The sequence below is a fragment of the Callithrix jacchus genome, chromosome 6 (assembly GCF_049354715.1).
Source record: "Callithrix jacchus isolate 240 chromosome 6, calJac240_pri, whole genome shotgun sequence".
Lineage (NCBI taxonomy): Eukaryota > Metazoa > Chordata > Mammalia > Primates > Cebidae > Callithrix > Callithrix jacchus.
The window spans coordinates 116,646,025-116,670,596 of NC_133507.1; the positions used below are offsets into that span (position 1 = coordinate 116,646,025).

Consider the following 24,572-nt stretch of genomic DNA (forward strand, 5'->3'; position numbering starts at 1 on the left):
GTGCGCACTCACACACACACACACCCCTACCAAAACAAGAATGACAAAGCAATTGTCCATCTGCCAAGTAGATAATATAAATCCACCTAAATTTTCTTCTTTCATACTTTAATTTCTTCTATTTAGCCTTTTTTGATCTAACAGCAATTATATATGAAGAATCTACTTTAGCAAATAACCCATTATTCTAACTTCATTTATTGAATACCTCTTCTGTTTTCTATTCATTTTAAATGCTGCTATTAAGCCAAATTTCTACATATAGTAGTGTTGCCATTTTTGTTTCTGAGAGCTTGAAGATCTTCCCACTTAATTATCATTCAGTCATTAAACAGACACTCACGGAGTCTGTAAAACTACATACGTTGTTTTAGGCACTGAGAATGCAGAAGTAAACAAATCAAAGTCACCATATGTTCTAGTGGTTCATGATTTGGCAAAATGTGCTCTACTTCTTAGCAAAAGTTTGCAGTTCCCAGTAAACTACATGCATCACCAACTCTGTTAAGGCGGCCAGAGCAAACTGGGGCCTGGGCACCCATGTTTCTGATCACTGTGCCAAGAATCTTAGGGACAGGATCACAGAGATATGAGCAGGTAAACCACAGAAAACTGAAAAAAATCTGGAATCCCCTCTTGCTCTTATAAGATTATCACCGTAGTGATAAGGATTCTCAATGTGAGGCTGGACAGAGTGAGTCTCAGCCACAGTGGATGCAGAAATGTGCTGAGGGGAGGCAGATGTGGTTCCTGCATCTGAGTTGACTGTTTGAGAAGGAGTCCCAAAAGTGGACAAGGATTGAACATAGGAAAGGGTACTCAGAATAGGAGAAAGAACCAAAGCTCAGAGACGTGAAAGAACACATCACACAGGGAGAAGAGCAAGGAAACTGTAGTAACACAGTGCAGGACAGGGGATGGAGCCAGGAGCTGGCAGGTGGTGGGAGGAGGACACAGGTGGAAAGGGATAAGGAGTAACAGCATCAATGACTGCCAGAGTTCTAGCTTGGGGGTTGGGTGGATGGTGGTTCCATTACTTTGATGCAGTCAAAGAACAGAAAATAGAGAACAGCAACATTTAGTAATTCTTCATGAAAGCACGATTCCATAGAGTAATCACTCTTTATTTTTTCTTTCTTTCCAAATTTTTGTATATTCCTTGACCTATTACCTTTTACAAAGCACATAATGTTATATCAGCTCCATGGACACCCAGCACGAGACCAGAAATAAGCGCTTGAAGTATTTCAGCCATAACACTTGTACGCCAGGGATCACTTTTGGGAAATATCTGTCCCTTCAAGTTCTATTAATGTTTGATTCCTCTTGAAGGCCTACAGTTTGCCAATAGATTTCACCTTCCTAAGGGCTTGCTTTTGCTCTTTATTCCTGACTGGGGTGGAAGGAACCTACCAAGGCCAAATTTCTAAGACATAGAGCAAGGGCTTTTCAAATTCTTCAACCTTATTTTTTTTTCCAGTTAAATTTTATTCATAGTAACTTAGAGCATATATATTTTATTCCATTGCCATAAACAATATGCTGGACCTACTTAGGACCCAGTAGAGCATGTCCTGGTATAAATTAGGAGGTCCTGCATTTTCCCCTACATATCCATTGTATCTCTACCACGTTCCCTAATCTTGCTCAAATGATTTAGTTTAGACTCTTACTGTCACCTGTGTGGGTTATCATGGCAAGTCTCCTATATTATTTTCCTATGGCACCAATAGGTGGCTTAACATGATAAAAGTGTATTGTCTAACAGTGCTGGAGTCTAGACGTCTGAAATCAAGGGATTGGCAAGGCCACACTCTCTCCCAAGCCTCTGTAAGGATCTTTCCCAGCTCCTCTAGTTGCAGCTCCAGGTGTCCCTTGGCTTATGGCAGCACAGCTCCAGTCTCTGCCTCTGTCTTCACATGGCTGTCTTCCCTCTCTGTGTGTGTTCAGATTTCCCTTTTATAATGACACTCGTCATATTAGATTAAGGGCCCACCGTTCTCCCATATGACCATGTTTTAACTTAACTAATTACACCCACAATGGCCCCATCCCAAAATAATATCACATTTTGAATTACCATGAATTAAGACTTCAATTCAACTCCTAGCATCTCCTGAAACCCGCCTGTCAGCTAAGTCTCTCTAAATCCACTGTCCATTCTTTTGCAAGAGTGATCTTTTTAAAATGCAAAAACAGTCTCTGAAAAGTACACGAATAACAATAGAATAACCACCAAATTAGTTAGCACGGCATGTTCCAAATCACTTATAGCTAACCAATTTTTTTCACTGATTCGTACAGTTTTTTAAAAAAGACTATTTTTGTAGAACACTTTTAGGTTCACAGCAAAATGGAACAAAAAGTATGCGGTTTTTCCACATATTCCCTGTCCCCATACATGCATAGACTCCCCCAGTATCAACATCCATGACCAGAGTGGCACACGTGTTACAAATAATGACCCTACACTGACACATCATTCATTAAGACTCAAAGTCCCCAGCTGACATTAGGGTTCACTCCTAATTGATGAATAGCAATGGCGCCAGTGGCCCCCATGGACTTCACTGTGGCCGAGGACCAGCCCATCAACCTGTGTGACAAGCTGCCGCCAGCCATGGTGCTTGGCAAACCCTACTACCCCTCTGATGGCTGCAGCACTGACTGGCTGTGGAACCCTGTCAAATACAGGGTGAAGACCACCCGAGGTGTGTAGGGCTGGGGGCACATCTCTGTCTTCTCTTTGGGTTTAGTGTCTTCCTTCATCTCCACCTTGGCAGGATCCTCCTTCTCTGGGTTGCTGCTTTTTTCTTACCTTCAGCCTCTTCCTTCTTGGCTTCGACTTTGGATTCTTTGGACTTTTTTTCAATGACAGGTTCCTTTTTTTTGTTTTTCGTTTTTTTCATTTTATAAGCACTTGGTTTTATTGCACAGATGCAAAGTGGACTTTAGTGGAAAGTGTGCCCTGGCATAATCCAGTGGCCAGTGCCCGGACCTACCTGGGTCACTCTTCCAGAATAGAGAGCTCTGGGCAAGGGCTTGACCACTCCTTTGGAAAACAGAAGGCATTTGGGAATAGGTTATCTCAAGAATAATGTGTTGCAATTGCTCATTCATCATTGCAGTCATCTGTCAGTTGCACACAGAAGCAATAAATGCACTTATCTGGAAAGGAGGGGGCGGTTTTTACAGTCAAGTGTTTACGTGTGGCATTCAGAATATATCACATTCAGTTACATAAGCTATCATAATTGTCCATCGCGTGGGGAGGGTGTAGGGGCAGGGTGCTGGCAGTACCCTCTCTTGATAACACACTGCTAACAGAAATTCCTGTTTGAAGAGGGAGGCTCCATCATCTAAGCAGTTTCTTCTTACATAAAGAGAGAAAAAGCAAAAATTACTTGACTCTATCTTTGAGCTCCGGGACCCTTCTAGTTTCTCTGGCTGCTCCCTGCCTTTCTTCTCCTTGGTGGTTTGTCTTCTGTGGCCTTCTCTGGAGGCCTGCTGTTTTTTTGGTCTGTGCTGGAGGATTTTTCAGCCTTTTCTGCCTTAGGTTTGCTGGGCTCCTTTGAGAGGGTCTTGCCATCCTCCTTGGCTTTGGCCTCTGTCTTGGGTTTCTCCTCAGGCTTCTTGGCCTTGGTGGCCTTCTCCTCCTGGTGTCTTTCTTCTCAGGCGTGGGCACGGGCACTGCCACCTCCGTCTCTGCTGGTTTGCTGGGTTCCTTGGCCTTGGCATCATCTGGTTCCTTCTTGGCCACCTCTGTCTTCTCTTTGGGTGTAGTGTCTTCCTTCACCTCCACCTCGGCAGGAGCCTCCTTCTCTGGGGTGGCTGCTTTTTTCTTATCTTCAGCCTCTTCCTTCTTGGCTTCGACTTTGGATTCTTTGGGCTTTTCGATGACAGTTTCCTTCTCCACTTTGGGCTTTGGAGCCTCCTTCGTGGGTGCCTCTGCTTTCTTGCTGTCCTTCTCCTTTGCTTTTGGCGTGGCGGGAGCTTTCTCTTCCTCTACCTTCTTTGGGGCTTCTCCTCCTCCTTCAGTGGGGACTTTACCTCTTCCTTCTTTGGGATCTCCTTCCCAGGGGCCTTGCCATCCCCTTTCAGGAGAGACTTCGCCTTCTCTGGGGACTTGATCTCCACCTTGGCAGGGCTTTTGGCCTTTCTGGGGATTTGTCCTCAGGGGACATTGCTTCCTCCTTCGTTGGAGTCTTGGCTTCTGGAGACCTCACATCAAGAATCTTGGCCTTCTCAGGGGACTTTGCTTCTTCCTTCACTAGGGACTCAGCCTTCTCAGGAGACTTGGCCTCAGCCAGTGACTTTGCCTCTTCCTTTGCTGGGGACTTGACCTCAGCTGGGGATTTTGCTTCCTCCTTCTCCAGGCACTTGGTCTCAGATGGTGACTTTGCCTCTTCCTTCACTGGGGACTTGGCTTCCTTCCCTGGAGGTGCAGCCTTTTCTGCTGGGGGAGGCTTTGCTTCCTCTTCTTCCCCTTCAGCCTCCTCTTCTTCAGCCCCTTCTTTCTCTATGTCCTCCTCCTCTTTGGCCTCTTTCTCCTCTTCTTCAGTCACTTGGGTCTCCTCCATCTGTTCCTCCACAATCACAGTTTCTCTCTCAGACTTCTCTATCACTTTGATCTTCTCTGTGCTTTTGACCTTTATGTGAGTAGACACGGAGGGAATTTTGGAGAGTCCTTCTGGAAGTGACAAAGGAATCGGGCCAAAGCCAATCCGACACTCTTCACCTTCCAGGAGTCCTGGAGGCTCTGGAATGGGAGATGGCTTGGAAAGTACCCTCAAGCCAGGCCCCCTTCTCTGGGCCCAGTTTCCCATCTGTGAAGTGGAACTGATGACCCCTGCCTTGGTAGAGGTGGTAGATGGATATGCATTCCCACAACCCGGCCCCCTCCCTAAGAACACTGTCTGCTGTGGGTAACAGCAAGTGGCCACTTTCAGCATAGAGAGCTACAAGGCCTGCTTTCTCTGTGTGCCTGTCCCTATTTTATAAGCTGTGCAAAAAAAAAAAAAAAAGGGCAAGGGTCCAGGGATGTGGGCAGTGGAACTCCTCCTTTGACCAGGCTGATGGAGAGTGGGAAGGATGAGCAGGGCAGGTGCCCCCACCAACAGGCACCTCCTGCTTCCTGGGGCCCTCCCTCACGCTTCCACAAGCTGCCTCCTAAGGTTACCTGAAGTAGTGTCTCTTCACTAACCTGGGCCTGGGCTCCAGAGGCGCCTTCCTGGAGCTCACACTGCTGGACAGGCTCTTCTCCCTCCCTGGGCCTGTTTCCTCTGTTGCAGGGGAATGGAGTAGACACTAGTTGCCTGCCTCAGTTGGAGCATCTTGTGGGGAAGTTCTGTACTGTGAACTCAGTGCTAGTTGTTGCTGTGTTTCTAGTGCAGGCGGCTGGGAGCAGGTTCTGGCCAGAGCAGGCTTTGCCTGGGTCCAAGGGGCAGGCATATCTACCCTTCCATGGAGGGGGAGAGTTTTGCTCAGCAGCCATTGCCACTGTGGCCACAGGGTACATGCCGGGGGTCGGGGGTGGTCAGAGGAAGTGAGATGGGAGCAGGAAGGCCACCAGCAGCTCCCATCTTAATTTCCTCCATCTATCTGCCCTGGCCCTGGCCCAGGATTTGGTTGAGTAGCATGGGAATATGGCTTGCCTGGGGCCACACAGCAGCTGTGACAGCCAGCAAAGGCCCTGGGAATCCTGCCCCTATTAAAAAAAAAAAATTCTATGGATTTGGACAGATTCATAATGCTGTGTATCCACCATGAGAGTATCATGTAGAGTATTTTGGCTGCTCAACATAAAAATCTTCTGTGTTCAACCTATTCATCCTTCCTTCCCACCTAAGCATTGGGAACCAATAATCATTTTACTGTCTCCACAATGTTGCCTTTTCCAGAATGTCACAGAATTGAAATCACAATGTAGGCTTTTCAGACTGTATTCCTTCACTTAGCAATATGCAATTTACGTTTTCTCCATGTCATTTTATGGCTTAATATCTCATTTCTTTTTAGCACTGAATCATATCCCATTGTCAGAATGTATCACAGTTTATCCATTCACCTACTAAAGGACATCTCGGTTGCTTCCAAGTTTTGCCAATTATGAATAAAGCTTCTACAGATATTGATGTCTAGGTTTTTGTGTGGACCTAAATTTTCAATTCCACTGGGAAAATTCAAAGGAGCATGATTGCTGGATCATATGGCAAAAGGATGTTTAGATTTATAAGAAATTGCTTTTATAAGAACCTGCTAAGGTGTCTTCCATAGTGGCTGTACCCACACCAGCAATTAACGAGAGTTCCTGCTGCTCCACATCCTTGTTAGCATTTGGTGTTATCAATGTTCCAGATTTGGCCATTCTAGTAGTTGTGTAAAGGTCTCTCATTGTTTTAGTTTCTATTTCTCTGATGACATATAGTGAAGCATCTTTCACATGCTTGTCATATTGTATATATTTATTAGTGAGATGTCTGTTAAGATCTTTAGCTCCCTTTTAAATCTGGTATTCTGTTTCCTTACTGTTGAGTTCCAAGAGTCCTTGGATGTTTTGGCTAATAGTCCTTTATCAGATATGTCTTTTTTGCAAACATTTTCTCCCAGTCTTTGTTGTGTTGTTGTTGTTCTTTTCTTTTCTTTAAGACAGGGTCTTGTTTAGCTAGGACTTGTATTAGCTAAGACTTCCATTACAATGTTGAAAAGCATTAGTGAGAAAGGATATCATTGCCTTGTTCCTGATCTTGGTGGGAAAGCTTCTAGCTTCTCACCGTTTAAGTATGATTAACTGTAGGTTTTTTTGTACATTTTTTTTTAAGGCAAGTTGAGGATGCTCCCATCCATTCCTAGTTGAGAGGTTTTTTTTGTTTTTTTTTTTAAATCATGAGTGAGTTGGATTTTTTCAGATGCTTTTTCTGCATCTATTGATATGACCAAATGATTTTTCTTCTTTGGCCTTCAAATTTGTTAACTGAATTTGTAATGTTAAACCAGCCTTGCATACCTGCCTACTTTTCATTGACTCTTCACTATAGAATATTTTAAATTAGAATATACTCTACAAGTGTTCAGAACAAATTGCTACATGGAAGAGCTTCTCATCCTTTTTAAAATTTTTTTGTATTGAGAAGTGTAATTATAGCTTGACTACTTCTTCAGGCACTATCACTAAATTTTTGCCTCCCTTATTAGTAAATTTTTTGGATAAATGTTACTACAAGAAAAAAACTCATTAATTTTATGATTTTTTTGAATGTTTTGTCAAATTTAGATGCTGCAAAACTGAATGCTTTATGAATACAGAATAGGAATTTGTCCGATTAAACACAGTAGCTCAAATAAAATATTCTTCACATAAGTTTATATACACCATCTGAACTCTCAGTATTTATTTTGCTCAGTTCCTTCTTTTATAGAGATAGAATCCAATGCCTTCCAGTTTGTAAGCCTTTTAAAAAATAGTCATAATTTACTAAAAGTTTCAAAAAACAAAACTTTTTAATATTCAATTGATAATATAATTTATAGATTTCCAACTAAATTTGAACAAAATTACTGAAATTTAGAGGATTAACTTTCAAAAAGGCTTCATATTTTTATAGGATGCTTGGATTTATTTACCAAGTACTTCTTCAAAGGTACACACATGTCAAAATCTCACTGATAAATAGCAAAGAGAGAAGGGTACTGCTATGCTGAGTGTGTATATGTCCATCAGAATTGCAGAGGCTGAAATGTGGTTGATGTGACAACATCAGGCTGTTTGGCTTCTTTCCATATTTATACTCTAGGTTAACACCAACAGCTTAAATAGTTTTTATTCCTGACAAATGGCCCAAACTCTGGAATAATGGTATAATGACATTACCTAAAAATAAAGTCATGTTCCACAAAAGAAGAAAACTGGTCTGTTTTTACATTTTGGAACCTGGCTGATTAATAGCCTCCTCAAGTCCTTTTCAAAATAAGTATTTTCCAAAATATTACCATTTTTGGATCTCCAAGTGTCTGTATGTCAAAGTAAATAATATAAAATGGGTTTCCAATAGACAAACTGACGTCCTAAGTACCTAGTATAGCAGTTGTAATATACTGTTATAATAAAGAACTACTTAATAAGCTGTTGGAAACTACTCTCCTATTCATTTTATAAGAGTAGAAATTAATCAGAAGTGCCCACTTACTGTAACACACTTATAACATGATAAAGAGCAACATAGGTAATGTCCTTGCTGTGATTTTTATGATACCTCATACTGGTTCAGGAACATGTGGAGTTGCTGCACACTGATTCTCAGATCAGTCTCATTGAACTCATAAGGAATATTCCACCCTAGGGGTCCAAATTTCCGTCTTTCTTGCACCAAAGCATGAAAGAAACACAGGCCATAAAGCAATTTCTTGAATTCCTCCTGAAATGAGAAGAAATGATGCCACATCATTATTTTCCTCATATATTATATTTACCATATTTTAAAATGAAAGTAAATTCCTCTCACTTATAAATATCATAGGGATATATTCATCCCAAATTATGACTATAACAGAATTAAGTGTGTTTCTACAGCTCTTCAGGCAAAGTACATCCATCTGTGTACATGTTCACATAGCTATGCACATATAGCTATGTACCCCAGGTTTTTAGGAAGTATGGGAGGCTCATCTAGTTTAATGCTGCCTTACAAATTTTGGAGGTCCCTACCAAAGCAACAAGGCAACACAGAACAGTTCCAATGTGTGCTCCCAGACCACCATGGAGAAATGGCAAAGGAGATAATCCAAACTAGTCAGAGCACTCTAAAACGCACAAGAATAGGAAAGAGGCAAAATAGAACTTGAGAGAGGATTTGTGAAGTGGTTTCCTGGGAGGGAACAGCTGTTATGCTGGGAGTCCCCTTCCCCAAACCCCCAGTGGGGAGGGTTGTGTGGGGTCTACCCTCTAAGTTTGAGTTAGTGAGAAGGAATTGACGGAGCCTTGTGGAGAGTTGACACATGCCCCCTGCAGCTGGGGCAGGGTGGTAAGTAGGGGGAGGATGGTAAAAGTGAAGTCGCCATACTCCTCCAACAGTGGGCCCATCCAATGGGAATCCCAAGGAGCAGACGGGAGTGTGGGATGAGAATGGCAGCCAGGGGTCACTTTGAAGGTGTCCTGGTCAAGAAGTCTTCTGCCACGGGGTGAGGAAACCCCAAGCGTAAAAGCCTGTATGAAAGGAGTGCTAGAGACCCAGAAGCTGAGGAGGATTCAGAGTCGCCATCTGAAGTAGAGGCACTGCCCAGGGTGACAGAGTCACAGTCACAAGAGTCCAGCAGGGGATCCTTGGGAGAACCCATGAAGAGACTCACAGAAGAGTTCACAAAGAACTCAAGAGTCAGCTTTAAATGCTTTGCCAAGTCCAGCATGCTGCAGGCAACAGCAGCCCCCATCAGGAACTTCTGCCTCTCCCAGCCTCGCCCTCACGCACATTTGGAGCTGAGCGATCTCTATCAGCAGCTATCAAGTGCAGGAAGAGTCACAAAAGAAAGATGCCAACTCCATCATACCCTAAGAACAGGAAGCCCGCCAACTACAGGCCCAAGGAGAGACACTAGGGAGTGGAAACCTAGATTTTGAATAGAAGTTGAAATAATGATCAATATATTACATTATGCTTCTTGGTTTCTGAATCAAGGCTGGCTTTGCAATTTAAAATGACTACAGAACATTTTATTATCTAACAGTAACCAGAAAAGTCATAAAGATGATATTTTATACAAGAGCAGGGGAAGGGTTTCTCTCATAGAATAAATTTGAAAGGGAAGGTGGAAGACAAAAACAAAAGTAGCATAAATTTAACCACAGAGGTAGTTAAACATGCTGGGCTAATTCTGGACTATTTTATATATATTAGAGAATTGAGCTAATCAGTAAATGTGCTGATGTTGAAAGCCAGGTTTCTCACTGCACAAGAAGGGACATACAAATATGAAATGAGGAAAAGCAAAAAGATATCTGAGAAGAATGACTGAAATTGGAGGTATTGGTACGAATTCATCACTTCTAAAATTTGTATATAGTATTTATGTGCACATGAACTTCTTTGCATGTATGTGTATATTTGTATATTTGCATGCATGTGTGTATACATATCTGTATATTTGTGTATGTGTGTACACATATACCTCCAAGTTCTCTCCACTGAAAGAGTAAAAAAAAAATGGAGACAGACAATGCAGTAGCAATAAGCTCCTCTAACACCCAGACCCTGGTCTCCTTTAAAAGGAAATAGGATTCTTCAGAAAAATGGCTGATTCCAAGGCTGGGCAAGACAGGTATACCATGAGCCTGGAACATCTTATGCCAGAAAGTAAGAGGTACTACTGCTACTAATCATCAGATAATAGAATATTTTTTTAAAAAATATGGAACCTATGCCAAGTACAGAGGAAGCAGTTTGAAGGAGCCCTAACTGACCAACTCTGGAACAATCTGAGTACCCAAAGACTCCAGTATAGCAATGAAAATACTTAATGTATCATTGGGTGGGGGGAATCTAGGAATTCACAGTCCATGCCAATTAATAGATAAACAAATGGTGGAGAAGGGAGAACTGTTGCCTACAGTAGAGTCTGAAGCATCAAATGTGGCAGGGAGCACTTGGGTAGGAAATAATATTTTTGCAATCATCACAGGTATAACTGGATCAGGTAAGAATCATTAATGATTACTAAATCTGGGTTGGGGCTGGATTTTGATGAGGAACAGGATATTTTCATGGTGCTAAAGTATCTCCCCCACAGACTGATTATTAGTAACAAAGGGGAAAGTAGTTATTTACAGTGAGGAAATCAAGCAATACTTTGATTCAGTGATCAGAATTAGTATCATCAATGAGGGACAAATGGCATCATGTGCCTACAGATGTGATCTTGGAGCATACGTCACCACCAGTGGAGTATCTTGGCTAAGAATGAATCACCCAAATGTAATCATGGGAAAACATCAAAAAAAAAAACCCCAAAGTGAGAAATTTATTAATAAACAGAGGGGAAGTCCTAGCCGGAATAATTAGGCAAGAGAAAAAATAAAAGACATTCAAATAGAAAAAGAAGAAGTCAAACTATCTCTTTGCTGACATGATTCTATACCTAGAAAACACTGAAGACTCTGCCAAAAGACTCCTAGAACTGATAACTTGAGTAAAGTTTCAGAATACAAAATAAATGTACAAAAATGAGCAGCATTTCCATACACTAATAATGTTCAAGCTGAGAGCAAAATCAAGAACACAATCCCATTTATAATAGCTGCCCCCAACCCCACACAATACCTAGGAATACATTTAACAAAGGAGGTGAAAAAGCTCTACAAGGAGAACCAGAAAACACTGCTGAAAGAAATCACAGGTGACAAAAATGAAAAAATACTTCACATTCATGGAATGGAGGAATCAATACTGTTAAAATGGCCATACTGCCCAAAGCAGTATACACATTCAACATCATTCCTATCAAACTATCAATGTCATTTTTCACAGAATTGGAAAAAACTAGTTCAATTCATACAGAACCAAAAAAATAAAAAGGCTTGGATAGCCAAAACAATCCAAAGTAAAAAGAACAGTAGCAGGTATCATATTCCCCAACTTTAAATTATACTACAAGGCTACAGTAACCAAAATAGCATGGTACTGCTTAAAAAAAGAAAGAAAGAAAAAGAAAAACAGACACATAGACCAATGAAAGAGAATAGAGAACCCAGAAATAAAGCTGCACACCTACAGCCATCTGCTCTTTGACAAAGTTGACAAAAATAAGCAATGGAGAAAAGACTCCCTATTCAATAAATGTTACTGGCATAGCTGGCTAACCATACACAGAAGAATGAAACTGGATTCCTACATTTCATCATATTCAAAAATTAACTCAAAATGGATTAAAAACTTAAATGTAAAAAATCAAGCTATAAAAATCTTAGAAGAAATACCCTTCTTGAAATTGGCCTTAAAAAATAATTTTTGGCTAAATCCTCAAAAGCAATTGCAAGAAAAACAAACGTTGACAAGTAAGACCTAATTAAACTAAAGAGCTTCTGCACAGCAAAAGAAACTATCAACAGAGTAAAAAGACAACCTTCAGAATGGGAGAAAATATTTGCAAACTATGCATCTGACAAAGGTCTACTATCCAGATTCTATAAGGAACTTAAATAATTCGGTAAGCAATAAACAAATGGGCAGAAGACATGAACAGACATTTCTCAAAAGAAGATATACAAGTGGCCAAGAAACATATAAAAAAAGTGTTTCACATCACTAATCATCAGAGAAATACAAATCAAAACCACCATGAGATCCCATCTTACACCAGTCAGAATGGCTATTACTAAAAAGTCAAAACACAATGGACGCTGGTGAGGCCGCAGAGAAAAGAGAATATACTGTTGGTAGAAATGTAAATTAATTTAGCCACTGTGGAAAGCAGTTTGGAGATTTCTCAAATAACTTAAAATACAACTACCATTCCACAAAACAATCCCATTACTGGGTATATATCTGGAAAAGATAAGTCATTCTACCCCAAAGACACATGAATTTGTATGTTCTCAGCACTAACGGCAATAGCAAAGACACAGAATCAACCTTGATGTCCATCAATGATGGATTGGATTAAGAAAATATAGCACTTATCCACTGTGGCATACTATGCAGCTATAAAAAAGAATGAAGTCATGCCCTTTGCAGCAACATGGATGCAGCTGGAGGCCATTATCCTAAGCTAATTAATGCAGGAACAGAAAACCAAATACTGCCTATTCTCACTCATAAGTGGGAGCTAAACACTGGGCAAACACAGACCTAAAGAAGGAAACAACAGGCCAGGTGGCGTGGCTCACATCTGTAATCCCAGCACTTTGGGAGACCAATTGAGGTCAGTTGGGAGATCAATTGAGGTCAGTTGTTTGAGATCAGCCTGGCCAATATGATGAAACCTTGTCTCTACCAAAAAATACAAAAATTAGCCAGGTGTGGTGGTGTGCGCCCATAGTCCCAGCTACTCATGAGCTCGAGAGGTGAAGGTTGCAGTGAGCTGTGAATGAGCCACTGCACTCCAGAGACCCTGTCTCAGGAAAAAAAAAAAAAAAAAAAAAAGGGAACAAGAGACAATGGAGAATACCAGAGGGTAAAGGGAGTGAAGGGGCAAGGGCTGAAAAACTGTTGGGTACTATGCTCACTACCTGGGTGACAGGATCATTCATATCCCAAACATCAGTATCACTCAATATATCCATGTAACGAACCTGTAAATGTATCCCCTGAATCTAAAAATCTAAAATAAAAGATGAAAGTATAAAAAAAAATCCAAATTAAAAAACAGGGGGAGATGATATCAATCAGAGATCTCAATGTCATAAAAGACAAAGAGAAAGGCTGGGGAAATGTGCCAGATTAAAAGAGGCAAAAGAGACAAGGCAATTAAATATAGTACTTAATACTAGACCAACACTGTCATGGATGGGGAAGATGCTCAAATGGACATTACTGTATCGACTGACAAAACTGGAACACAAGTGATAGATTAAATAACAGTATATCCTTCTTAAACTTACTAAAATAACTGTACCACAATAAGGTAATATCCCCATTCTTACAAAATTTACACAAAAAAATTTAAGAATAAGGTGCTGTGATATATCCAACTTATCTAATTTACATGCACCTAGCATGGAGGTGGGGGAGGAATGCCGGGGGCGGGGGCGGAGACAGAGAGAGAGAGGAAACACAAATTATAAAGCAAAAGGAATAAAATATTAACAGGAGATGAATATGGGTAAAAACGTGCAGGGATGCTCCTTGTACTGTTGGTATTTATTTATCTAGAAACAGGGTCTTCTCATTCTGTCACCCAGGCTGCAGTACAGTGAGGTGATCATGGCTCACTGCAGCCTTGTTCTCCTGGGCTCCAGTGATCCTCTCTCCCCAGCTTCCTGAGTAGCTGGGACTATAGGCATGTGCCACCAGGCCTGGCTAATTTTTAATTTTTTTTTTGGAGACGGAGTTTCGCTGCTGTTACCCAGGCTGGAGTGCAATGGCGCAATCTCGGCTCACTGCAACCTCCGCCTCCTGGATTCAGGCAATTCTCCTGCCTCAGCCTCCCGAGTAGCTGGGATTACAGGCGTGCACCACCATGTCCAGCTAATTTTTTGCACCTTTAGTAGAGACGGGGTTTCACCATGTTGATGATGGCCACAATCTCTCGACCTCATGATCCACCCGCCTCGGCCTCCCAAAGTGCTGGGATTACAGGCTTGAGCCACCGCGCCCGGCCTAATTTTTAATTTTTTTAATAGCGCTAGGGGTCTCACTATTCTGTCCGGGCTGATCACAAACTCCTGGCCTCAAACAATCCTCTCACCTCAGCCTCCCAAGGCACTGAAATTACAGGTATGAGCCATCATGCCTGGCTCTTGTATTGTTTTTATACTTGCAACTTTTCTGAAAGATTAAAATTATTTCCAAATAAAAAGTTCAAAGAAAAATTACGATGTGCTGCTTTGGCATTAAGAAAGCAAAACACACTGCCATGTGTGTACCTATGCAACTGTCTTGCATGTTCTGCACATGTACCCCCAAACCTAAAATGCAATAAAAAATTAAAAAAAAAAAAAAGAGATTTTGGTTTGGATTTGGGCTGTTTCATAAATTCCTGGACCTCTAATATATGTGACTACTGCTGGAGAGACCTTTTGATCCAGGAGAAAGGGAGGGTTTGAGTTAAATTTTGCAAAGGCTCCATCCAGTCCATCAGATGCAGAAACGCCCTCATCACCCATCTGGGAGTAACCTGCTCTCTCTGGTCCTAATCAATGCAAAAGCTAGTCCTATGGCAGGTCTTAGAAGCTTAGGAGACGGTCTGACTTTGTTTTAAATATAGGTGCCCCTTTGTTTTTTAGTACCCAAGACTTTTGTTTAATGAAAGTACTACTTTATTTTTAATGTTTTCTCTTGATGCGTACTTAAATTCAGACATCAAGAGTATGTGCTTTTTAATAGCAAAAACATACTAAGGTTCATAACCCCTCTTAAAAAGAAACTCTTCCATTTTTAATTACGTCAAAACGCTGTGAAACAATTTTTGGTCACAGACATTCACATATACAATTCTAATCATGAAAGCAGTGGGTGGTTTCCCTGCTTGCCTGGTGATGCTAAAAAAGACCCTTGTGAGTCCCATCAATCAAGGAGTAAAATCATTTTGGCTCTCATTATAGTTATATGAAAGCAATATTTTTATGTTTTAATTTAGAGACATGGCTCCAAATAGCATAAGGCTCAGTTAATATCCTGAAACAAGATTCTCCAACCTTGCAGATTTGTACTGGGAATGGCTTACAGCTGACTTTCTAAATAGAAAGCTACATTATTAATGACACCCCATAAGATCTCAGCTAAGCAGGAATGAGGCTGGTGGTAAAATTAAAATAAAATATTAATAAAATTGACTTCAGCACAGTCAATAATCAGTTATCAAGACCTACTGCACTGCAGTGCAGGAGCCTATTTAATTTTTAGTTTTACTCAGTGCACACATCCATGATCACCAGGGGCCACTAGAACTGCTTTACAGGGCCAAGGTAACAAGACTTAACCATTACTAACAGGCTTTTTGCAGCTGCCAAAGAACTCCGGGTCAGAGATTGGGTCCATGAGGTATGATCGAACGATATTAGCCCGTAAACCTTTCGGTGCTTCATTGGTCATTTTCACTCCATTCTGCAGTACTGACACAGGGAAATTTGGAGATGGGTAACTTGTCAGCCACATTCGGAAATCTGGATGTGTTGACTCTCGGCTTAACTCCTGTAAGAAAATAGATATAAAAGGGTAAATATGAGCCAAAGCAAATCTCAAGAGCATACATATGAAGGATGAGTTGGAAGGGAGAGGAAGCATTTTACAAAGTAGAAACGTAACTGCTGCAATTTTCAGCAAAAGCCTTAAAATCTGATTCTGTTTCTAAAACAATACGCGTTGTTGAGAAGGCCCAGGGCATTGTCAGTCTCTTTGGTAACATTAACGCGCATGACTATAAAGTTTACAAAAGTGTTATATAATTCAGAGTTGGTCAAAATAACTAAGACATTCCAAAAACTCTTGTATGCGTACTGATGTTGCTGAAATATTTACAGAAATAATTCTCTGCCCCAGAGATAGATTAAGCCTAATCCATTTTTCTTGCTGTAGCCAAGCTGTGAGAATAAACAAGGCACTCAGAGAAGTCAATATTAAGCCAAGCAGAGATTAGATGAGAGAGAATTTTAAAGGGTGAGAAAAACTGGGATAGTCTGAAACATCAAAACTTATCACTAACCACTATATTTATTCAAGGGGATGGTCATACCTGGGCTGCGAAGGGTAACAGAACACTCAATTAGCACCATCATAAGGCCACATGGGGCCTAGGAAAAATTATCACGGACCTTTCCCCCGCTTCAGGTCCAGTCCCACTTCCTACTGCTACCTTCCCCAGTTGTGCATGTCAGTAGTTTCTGTGTTTCTTGAAATGGCAAATCTATACTGGTTAAAAAAAAAACAACAACAACCCTGAGCACTCCTGTGGTGAAGGGGTGGATGAGGAAGAAGGCATAGGTGTCTATGTTTTTAAAAAGCAGTATGGTGGGTGAAAGCACATTCTTTTTCTCCTAGCAGCTGCCCTATGGTCTAGTGACTTCAGTAACATGATTAACGGGACTCTGGTCCAATCCATCAGGGACAGATTTCTCTCTTACAGGACCCTGTGATGGGTATATATGATACAATTCAACGGGTCATGGGAATGGTCTGCAGACAGAAGAACCATAAGCAGACAAGCACAAATATAAAACCTCTGATAGGCTAGTCACGGTGACTCACGTCTGTAATCCCAGCACTTTGGGAGGCCAAGGTGAGTGGATCACCTGAGCTCAGGAGTTCGAGACCAGCCTGACCAACATGGTGAAATCCTGTCTCCACTCAAAATACAAAAAATTAGCCGGCCATGGTGGCAGGCCCCTGTAATCCCAGATACTCAGGAGGTGGAGGCACCAGAATTACTTGAACCTGGGAGGTGGAGGTTGCAGTGAGCTGAGATCATGCCAGCCTGGGTGACAGAGTGAGATTTCACCTCAAAAACAAAACAAAACAAACAAACAAACAAAACAAAACACTTCTGATCGAAGGCCTGAAGTATGAGGAGATGTTGCAAGGCAAATGATAAAAAGAACAGTTTTTCAGGCAAAAATTATATTCACTAAGATGACCTATATTCTTGAGAAAGTGTGCTCAACCAATAAAAGTGAAAGAAGTTCAAAAGGCTGGAGCACAGAAGTCACAATGGAAAGTGGCCTGAAAAGAAACTTGAGAAGTAGGCCAAGATCCGGTCCTGAAGTGTGCTGTAGGTCACGTTGGGGTTTGAACTTTGTCTTGTATGCCTTGGGAGGCCACTGAAAATTGGCAGGCAGTGAAGCAATATCCATTCAATAAGTATCTACTGATTGTATCCTGTGGGCCTCACTGGTGAAGGTGCTTGAGGGAAAGCAGAGGATACAACAGATAAAGGCAAAGTCATTGTCTTAATGGTGCTTACACTCTAGTGGGAGACACAGGCAGAACAAAGTGGCACTAAGTGACAAAGAAAAAACAAAGCCAGATGGGTGGACGGTTCAAGTTCTATCATCACCCTGGTTATGTGGAAGGGAGTTAGGGGTGGACTAGAGTCCAGAGGATTGATTTTCTCTGTGTTTGATGAGATCAAGTGCCAGGCTTTCTGTTTACTCAGTTGAGCTGCATGCAGTTTTTTTTCCTGGAATTTCTGCCCACCAGAACAGGGAAGTCCCATGACTCACTGCAAGGAGGGTGGGAGCTGTACCCTTCTGGTTTCAGATTTATGTACTGTGGCAGGGTAACTGGCCAAGTGGGAGAGAAGTGGGTGAAAGAAAAGTGACATACTGAAACCTTTGAGTTTAGAGCGGCCACATGTATTTCCCCTTGAACAGTCCTCCTTGGTTGCTTTAGGCTACTGTTATAAAAAGTTAGTATACATCTACTCTGTGCTTTACTCTCCTCCTCGAGCCTGCTCCTTGAGACTGAGAATATTTCCATCTCACTGGATGAGCCCTGGTCCCTTTAAGAGGGATTTGCTCAGGCCTGGCAATGTGCTCGCCTCCGTTCCTCCAGATCTGGTTTTCAGTGTGAGCCCATCTCTCCTGTAATCGAGCCAAGGCACTAACCTGCAAACCCTCCAAATTACAGAGGAATGGAGCTACCTGAATGTTACATACATTACTAATTAGATTCAGGGAATACAATCTAATAAGCATAAACTTGCATGTTTACCTCACAGACTTTCTCAAGGGTTGGCATCCAAGAGGTGGCAAGGTGACAATTCTGAAGAACCACCCATGTTCCTTCCTTGACAGCTTTTTCTAACATCTTCATAGCAATGGGCCCTTGGCCTTGACCAAGAGATAAAGAGCTAAGTTTTGATCCACCATATCCCTGTGTACAAGAACAGTAAAGATGTTATTTAAAATCACATTTTAAGAAACATCAATATTGTTATTTTTTAAAAATGTTAACATTAACTGTACTAAAATTTAATTAGGTTGCATGTCTCCAAAAGTCAAACACATGCATCCCTAAAAAACTCTCATCGACCAGGAATCTTATAAACACTCAGATAAAAAGCAAGTCAATTCATGTAGGAAATAGTCATGGCAATACATGGAAAATTCTGTAGAGTCTTCGGTTGTTGACAGAAGAAATAGAAAGAATAAATTAAATAGACTTTTAACATAGGAGGAGATGAAAGGGACTGGCTGTCTTGCAGCAACTCCTAAAATCCAAACCTGAAAAGAAAACTATCAAGAGACAGATGAACTTGTCCTGTTTTCTTCAGATATTTGAATAAGTATATTTTAGTTAATTTGGCTACTGTATAAAAGAGAATTTTAAAAATTGCCACTGATTCCATGTCAGTTTCTTTAGAGCATTCTATGGGAATGTTTTCCTATATTCAGATCTACTGTATTCCTATTCATCTATGGCTTCTGGGTCTCCTTTCTAGGGTAGTTATCACCAGCCTGCCCCTTTAGAAGAGGCCTGGGTATGGAAGAGTGGGATCTCAGCCCCTCCCAAATGCCCAATGCTTATTGTCATTAGCTGGCAGAAGCAGCAGAAAACAAAGCAGAGCTGGATCCTGCTGTTTCTGGGAGAAGAGCAGACAGCGAGTGAAGAGAATTCACAGAGCAGGACTCACATATGAGCCAGAGAATAATCACATGTATAATGTGAGGAGAGATAGAAAGAGCAACTAGGAAGGGCTCAAATCGTCACCAAGCTTGTGTTAATTAGGAGCAGTGAGTTCTACATAAAAGTGAACACCTCTACTCCTACCCACCACTGCTCTTCCTGGACTTTCAATAGCCACTCCCCTTACTAGTGACCTCCTTCCATTCTGCTCCACTCAAATAAATTCTTCAGGTTCCAAATAGGATGAACTTTTTACATTACAGGTCAGATCATGTCAGTATGTTGCTTAAAACCCTACTCTTCCATCTTTCTGTCTCACTCAATGTCCTTCATGTAGCCTACAGAGACCCCACATGATCTGGTCCTTCACACATCTCACACCTCATCTCCTCAATCACCAGAGCCAGGTTCCAGCACTTCTTTAGGAAATAGTAAATGCCAAGCTAAGCCATCTATTCTTCTGTATATAAGAATTACAATCATGCAAGAAATATACAATTCAAAATCTGGAGGAAATAGGACAAGTTCACCTATTTATAATTTTCTTTTCAGCTTTGGATTTTAGGATTTGTTGCAAGACAGCCAGTCCTTTTATTTCCCCTTTAAGTTAAAATTCTTAAATTTTTCTGAGGCCTTAAATCAAATTTTTTGGCCTTGTAAAGAGTATTTTAACCTCTTAGCTACATGGCCTTTGAGGAGCTACTCAACCTCTCCATACTTTATAGTGTTCCTACATGTAAAACAGAGATACCACCATCTACCTTACGGGGTTTTAGTAAAAATTAAAAGAGAAATCGTATGTTAACAAGGTCTAGCAAAGTCAACAGTATACATTAAGCACTCAACACAAGTGGTGGGTGGTGGTGGTTTTAGAAATAGCAGTAGAATTACCACACCCTGTCATTTTAATTGCATCAAATCAGAAAAAAAAAATTCAGCTCAGGAAATGCCCAATCAGCTGTTTATCATTTTCTTGTTCTAGATCTTATGATGTGAGAACATTTGTACTGAAATCATTTGAATAATTTTTAAAGACAAGGCATGTAAATAGTAGAACATATTTTAATCTAATACAGTGACCATAATGTACAATTGTTCTAGAAAGTCAAAAAAGGTCCCCCTTTAAAGAGTGGCAGTGGGGTGGGATCAGAAAAGATTTACCCCTGGGGTCACTATCTAGACTTGGATTTATTAAATCAACCCAAGTTCATACACTGGTGTAAACAATGCCAAAGAGTTCCCTGTCCCCCACACCCCAAATAAAAGCAAATGCCACTTAAATCCCAATTCTAGCTTTAGTTAAATTTTAATTTGGATAAGGTCTTTTTAATGTGAGTGCTGCCATTTAAGTATCATTTTCTTGGGATTCTTTCAACCTCTGGACCCTTAAGCCTTTCAAAGGCTGAGTGACAAACTTCTACCTTTTCCTCATCCTTATGATTCCAATCATAAGCAAGTATTACTTTTTAAAAGTAATACCCGATAACATCATCTATTATAAGGTACCTGGTCATCAGCAAATTTTAGAAGGGCAGCCATGGGATCTGCTCCGGGAGAGAGCACGAAAATCAGTGGTGCACAGCAGTTACTATCTCCAAATGCCTTGGCTAAATCAAAGGGGGGTGGTTCAATGAATGCACGCCCCAATCTGTTGATTATAAATTCCTGCAACATTGGAATAACCTAGAAAGAGACAAGGATATATTTAGAAGAATATTAAAAATCTGCCTAAAACCATTAAAAGTTTAGATTCAAAGGTCTTTTAAAACAAGTACCCTAGCTCTAGGAGTTTACATATTCATTAATGGGGGGTAGTCCAAGGCATCAACGTTCATATAAATGCCACTGAGATAGGAAATATTATCAAATATTTAGATAATAAAAGGTTGGTTGTAATTGACACAAATATTCAAAGGCTTTTTTTCCCTCTTGAAATGAATGTCCAAGACATAGCAGTTGAAGAAGAAACCTGAACTCTTAAGTTATAAGACACTAATTATGTTTCCAAAGTTCACAACTCAAAGGTAGAAATTTTAGTGTAAGTTACGCAAAATTTCTCACATATCAAGAAAGAATTGATGTCAGTGGGGAAAAGAACAAGAAGGAAAGGAAGAGCTCTGTGCAAGGGAAATAATCCATACACCCAAGAAACCAAACAAAACCATGTTGTGTAGACTTCCTGATAGCATGCCTGATAATTTTCTGGAAGCCTGTTTGAGAAACACAGAACTCTGCAGCTTGGTGTCTCTGCTAATCAGTCCTTTTCAGGCCTAACACGGGAGTGGAATTGCATTAATCAGTGTGACTGATGTACAGCCTCAGGTACATCATTCCTGCTTTCTGGAAGGGTCTATACCAAGCCATTTATGAGGGATCCACCCTCGTGACCCACACACCTCCCATTAGGCCTCGCCTCCCAACACCACATTTGGGATTAAATTTCAAGGCGAGCTTTGGTGGGGAAAAACTCAAAGCACACCAATAATTAAACAAACTGTGTTTGTCATGTTGGCTACATGTATACTTGCAGCTGCTATTTTTCAAAGTGAATAAAAATTCCAATCATGGCAAGTGGATGTGCAATAGAAGATCTATATTTATTACTCTACAGTAGCCACTTTAAAGAAGTTATTTGGTTTTTCAATACTCTAACAAGATACTGTTAATTCACCTTGGTCATTTTCTATAGCAAAGCAAGGAAGACCTAAAAATGTTTATCCCTGAATAGGGGATTAAATGCTATATTAGTAAAATGTAAATCTTTTGCGACTTCACTTTTCAAGGACGCATATGCAATGTCTCTGATAAAGTCAAGCAGGGGACATTGCCGCCTGGCCCCCATGTTCGTGCTTCATTCACATCCAATATTTTGACACCTTCATCAAGTGTGGCACAAATTGAAACAATGTTTATTACTCAGCATAAAACGATTTCATTTTTCTGGAGAAAAATCAATTGATACCTATTTTTACTCATTAAAAATGTCTCTAAGTGAAAGGGAAAAGTAAATCTAGGAACAAAATACAGGAGAAAATGTAGGAAAGGAGAATGCACTCATGTCTCAATTTCTCCTTTGCTTTTTCAAATCTATACTCCCTTTACTATTATGCTTTTCTTTTCCCATATCCAGTACTGTGCTGACAAAACAAACTGAATGAGTTGAAGAATGAGTTGTTATAAAGTCAAGAAACCCTTTGGGTTCCCCTTTGACCTTCTGCCATGCTTTGACATTGCACAAAAGTCCTCACCAGAAGCTAAGCAGTTGCTGGTGCCATACTTCTTGCACTTTTCAGCCTGGACAATCATGAGTTACTAATCTCTCTTCTGTATAAATGACAAAGCCTTAGGTTGTCTGTTACAGCAACACAAAACAGACTAAGAAAATTTTCTAATTTCAATTTGTCTTCTAACTATTAACTACCAAATGTATGTTTTTTCCTGCTCTGAAATATATACATATGCACAAAAATTGTCACAAATATTTGTTGTTCATTTCTTAATCACAAACTCTTGCAAATGAGTGGATTCCCCCTTCACAGAATATTGTGAACACTACCGTACAGTTTAAAATTAAACTCCTAATAGACAAGTGGCTATGAGGGCATACCCATTTCAGAAGGGAACAGTGATATCTTGAGAGAAGGAGGAATGGAAAGATTTTTTGAAGGCTCCGGAATCACCCTGACTGAATAGCAGCTCAGATACAAGAACGGAATTGTGTGTATATACAGCACACCAAATGAGAACTCCACCAGCCTGCAACTTTTCTCAACTTGACACAAACTGCAGGAGCAATGTACAGGTGCCAAGTATCTCAAAAAGATGGTCTACTCTGGAAAACACTGCAAGTATCTTCAAACTTTGACCGTTTGTTCTACAGAACATTTATTTACACAAGATCTGTAAGTAAAAATAATCGACATGTCACAATGCCTTTTAAAAAGTGTCAGTCCTAGTGCATGTGTGACTGAGGGACTGAGGGGGTTAGGGTAGGGAGCTGAGAGCCAATGGAGGAATATCTATGTTAGAGATTAGATTTTTTAAATCCCTCCCAATATTTCTCTAAATTCATTCAAATATGGAAAAGGTATAGATGCACAACAACACATTTATAGATGCCTGATAGCATGGACCAACCTAACAGGATGACTTAAATACTGTTTGTGCACAATAAACATCGTTGAATGAACACATTGATAAAAAGCTCAGGATGCCTATTTTTGTGAAGGTGGGGTTGTAATTACAAACATGTAAAACAAAAATCACAGGATAATTAACTCATCTATACATAAAGTTTCATTTATAGGTAAGTTATTTTATGTTTCAGATTTTTTTTCTTCTTCTTTAAAATCTGTATAAATTTCAGCCAGGCCCAGTGGTTCAGGCCTGTGATCCCAGCACTTTGGGAGCCTGCGGCGGGTGGATCACCTGAGGAGTTCAAGACCAGCCCGACCAACATGGTGAAACCCCATCTCTACTAAAAATACAAAAAAATTAGCCAAGTGTGGTGGCACATGCCTGTAATCCCAGCTATTTGGGAAGCTGATGCATCCCAAGTATTGCTTGAACCTGGGAGACAGAGGTTGTCAGTGAGCCGAGATTGTGCCATTTCACTCCAGCCTGAGCAACAACAGAGAAACTCCATCTCAAAAAAATTTTTTTAATTATCTCAGCTACCCAGGAGGCCAAGATATGAGAATCACTTGAACCCAGGAGATGGAGATTGCAGTGAGGGGAGATGGTGCCACTTCACTCCAGCCTGGGTGAAAGAGAGACTCTGTCTCAAAACAAAAACAAAAACAAAAAACAAAAACATTGTATAAATTTATGAGGTACAAGTATAATTTTTTTATGTGCATATATTGTGTTGTGGTGAAGTCAGGGCTTTTAGGATATCTGTTGCCCAGATAATATATACTGCACCCCTTAAGTAATCTCTGGTCATCCATCCCGGCACCCCCTTTACCCTTCTGAGTCTCCACTGTTTATCATTCTACACTCTATATCCAGATATACACATTGTTTAACTCTTACTCATAATTGAGAACATTCAGTATTTGTGTTTCTGTGCCTGAATTATTTTACATAAGATAAATATTTCAATTACTTTGAATGATCACAGATGTCAAACTTATTGCAGGATGACGAAAAATATCCTAATTGTCTGTCCCAAGTCTTGGTCTTGCCCTTTTGTTTATTATTATTTTCTTGTAGCTGGTCTTTTCTCACTAGATTAAAAAAACAAAAAAAAACCTACTTTTTTAATAATCTGTTTCCTCCCAAGGCTAACTTCACAAAATTATA

The 24,572-nt window shown here is 40.5% G+C and overlaps 1 protein-coding gene and 1 pseudogene across 10 annotated transcripts in view; both read right to left on the reverse strand.

Moving 5' to 3' along the window:
* DNAH7 (dynein axonemal heavy chain 7) overlaps nucleotides 1–24,572 on the reverse strand; it is a 391,865-nt gene that overhangs the window by 32,054 nt on the left and 335,239 nt on the right. For all 10 annotated transcript variants that reach the window (XR_013519014.1, XM_035305175.3, XM_078328052.1 and 7 more), the window contains 4 exons: nucleotides 20,775–20,951; nucleotides 18,354–18,515; nucleotides 15,639–15,839; nucleotides 8,253–8,414 (listed from right to left, as the gene is read on the reverse strand). Coding sequence is in view for 9 of the 10 variants with exons in the window: in XM_035305175.3 (XP_035161066.1) it covers nucleotides 8,253–8,414; nucleotides 15,639–15,839; nucleotides 18,354–18,515; nucleotides 20,775–20,951 (702 nt within the window). In the remaining variant the exon portion in view is untranslated. The remainder of the gene's footprint in view (nucleotides 1–8,252; nucleotides 8,415–15,638; nucleotides 15,840–18,353; nucleotides 18,516–20,774; nucleotides 20,952–24,572) is intronic.
* LOC144576689 (uncharacterized) lies at nucleotides 3,283–5,098 on the reverse strand (annotated as a pseudogene).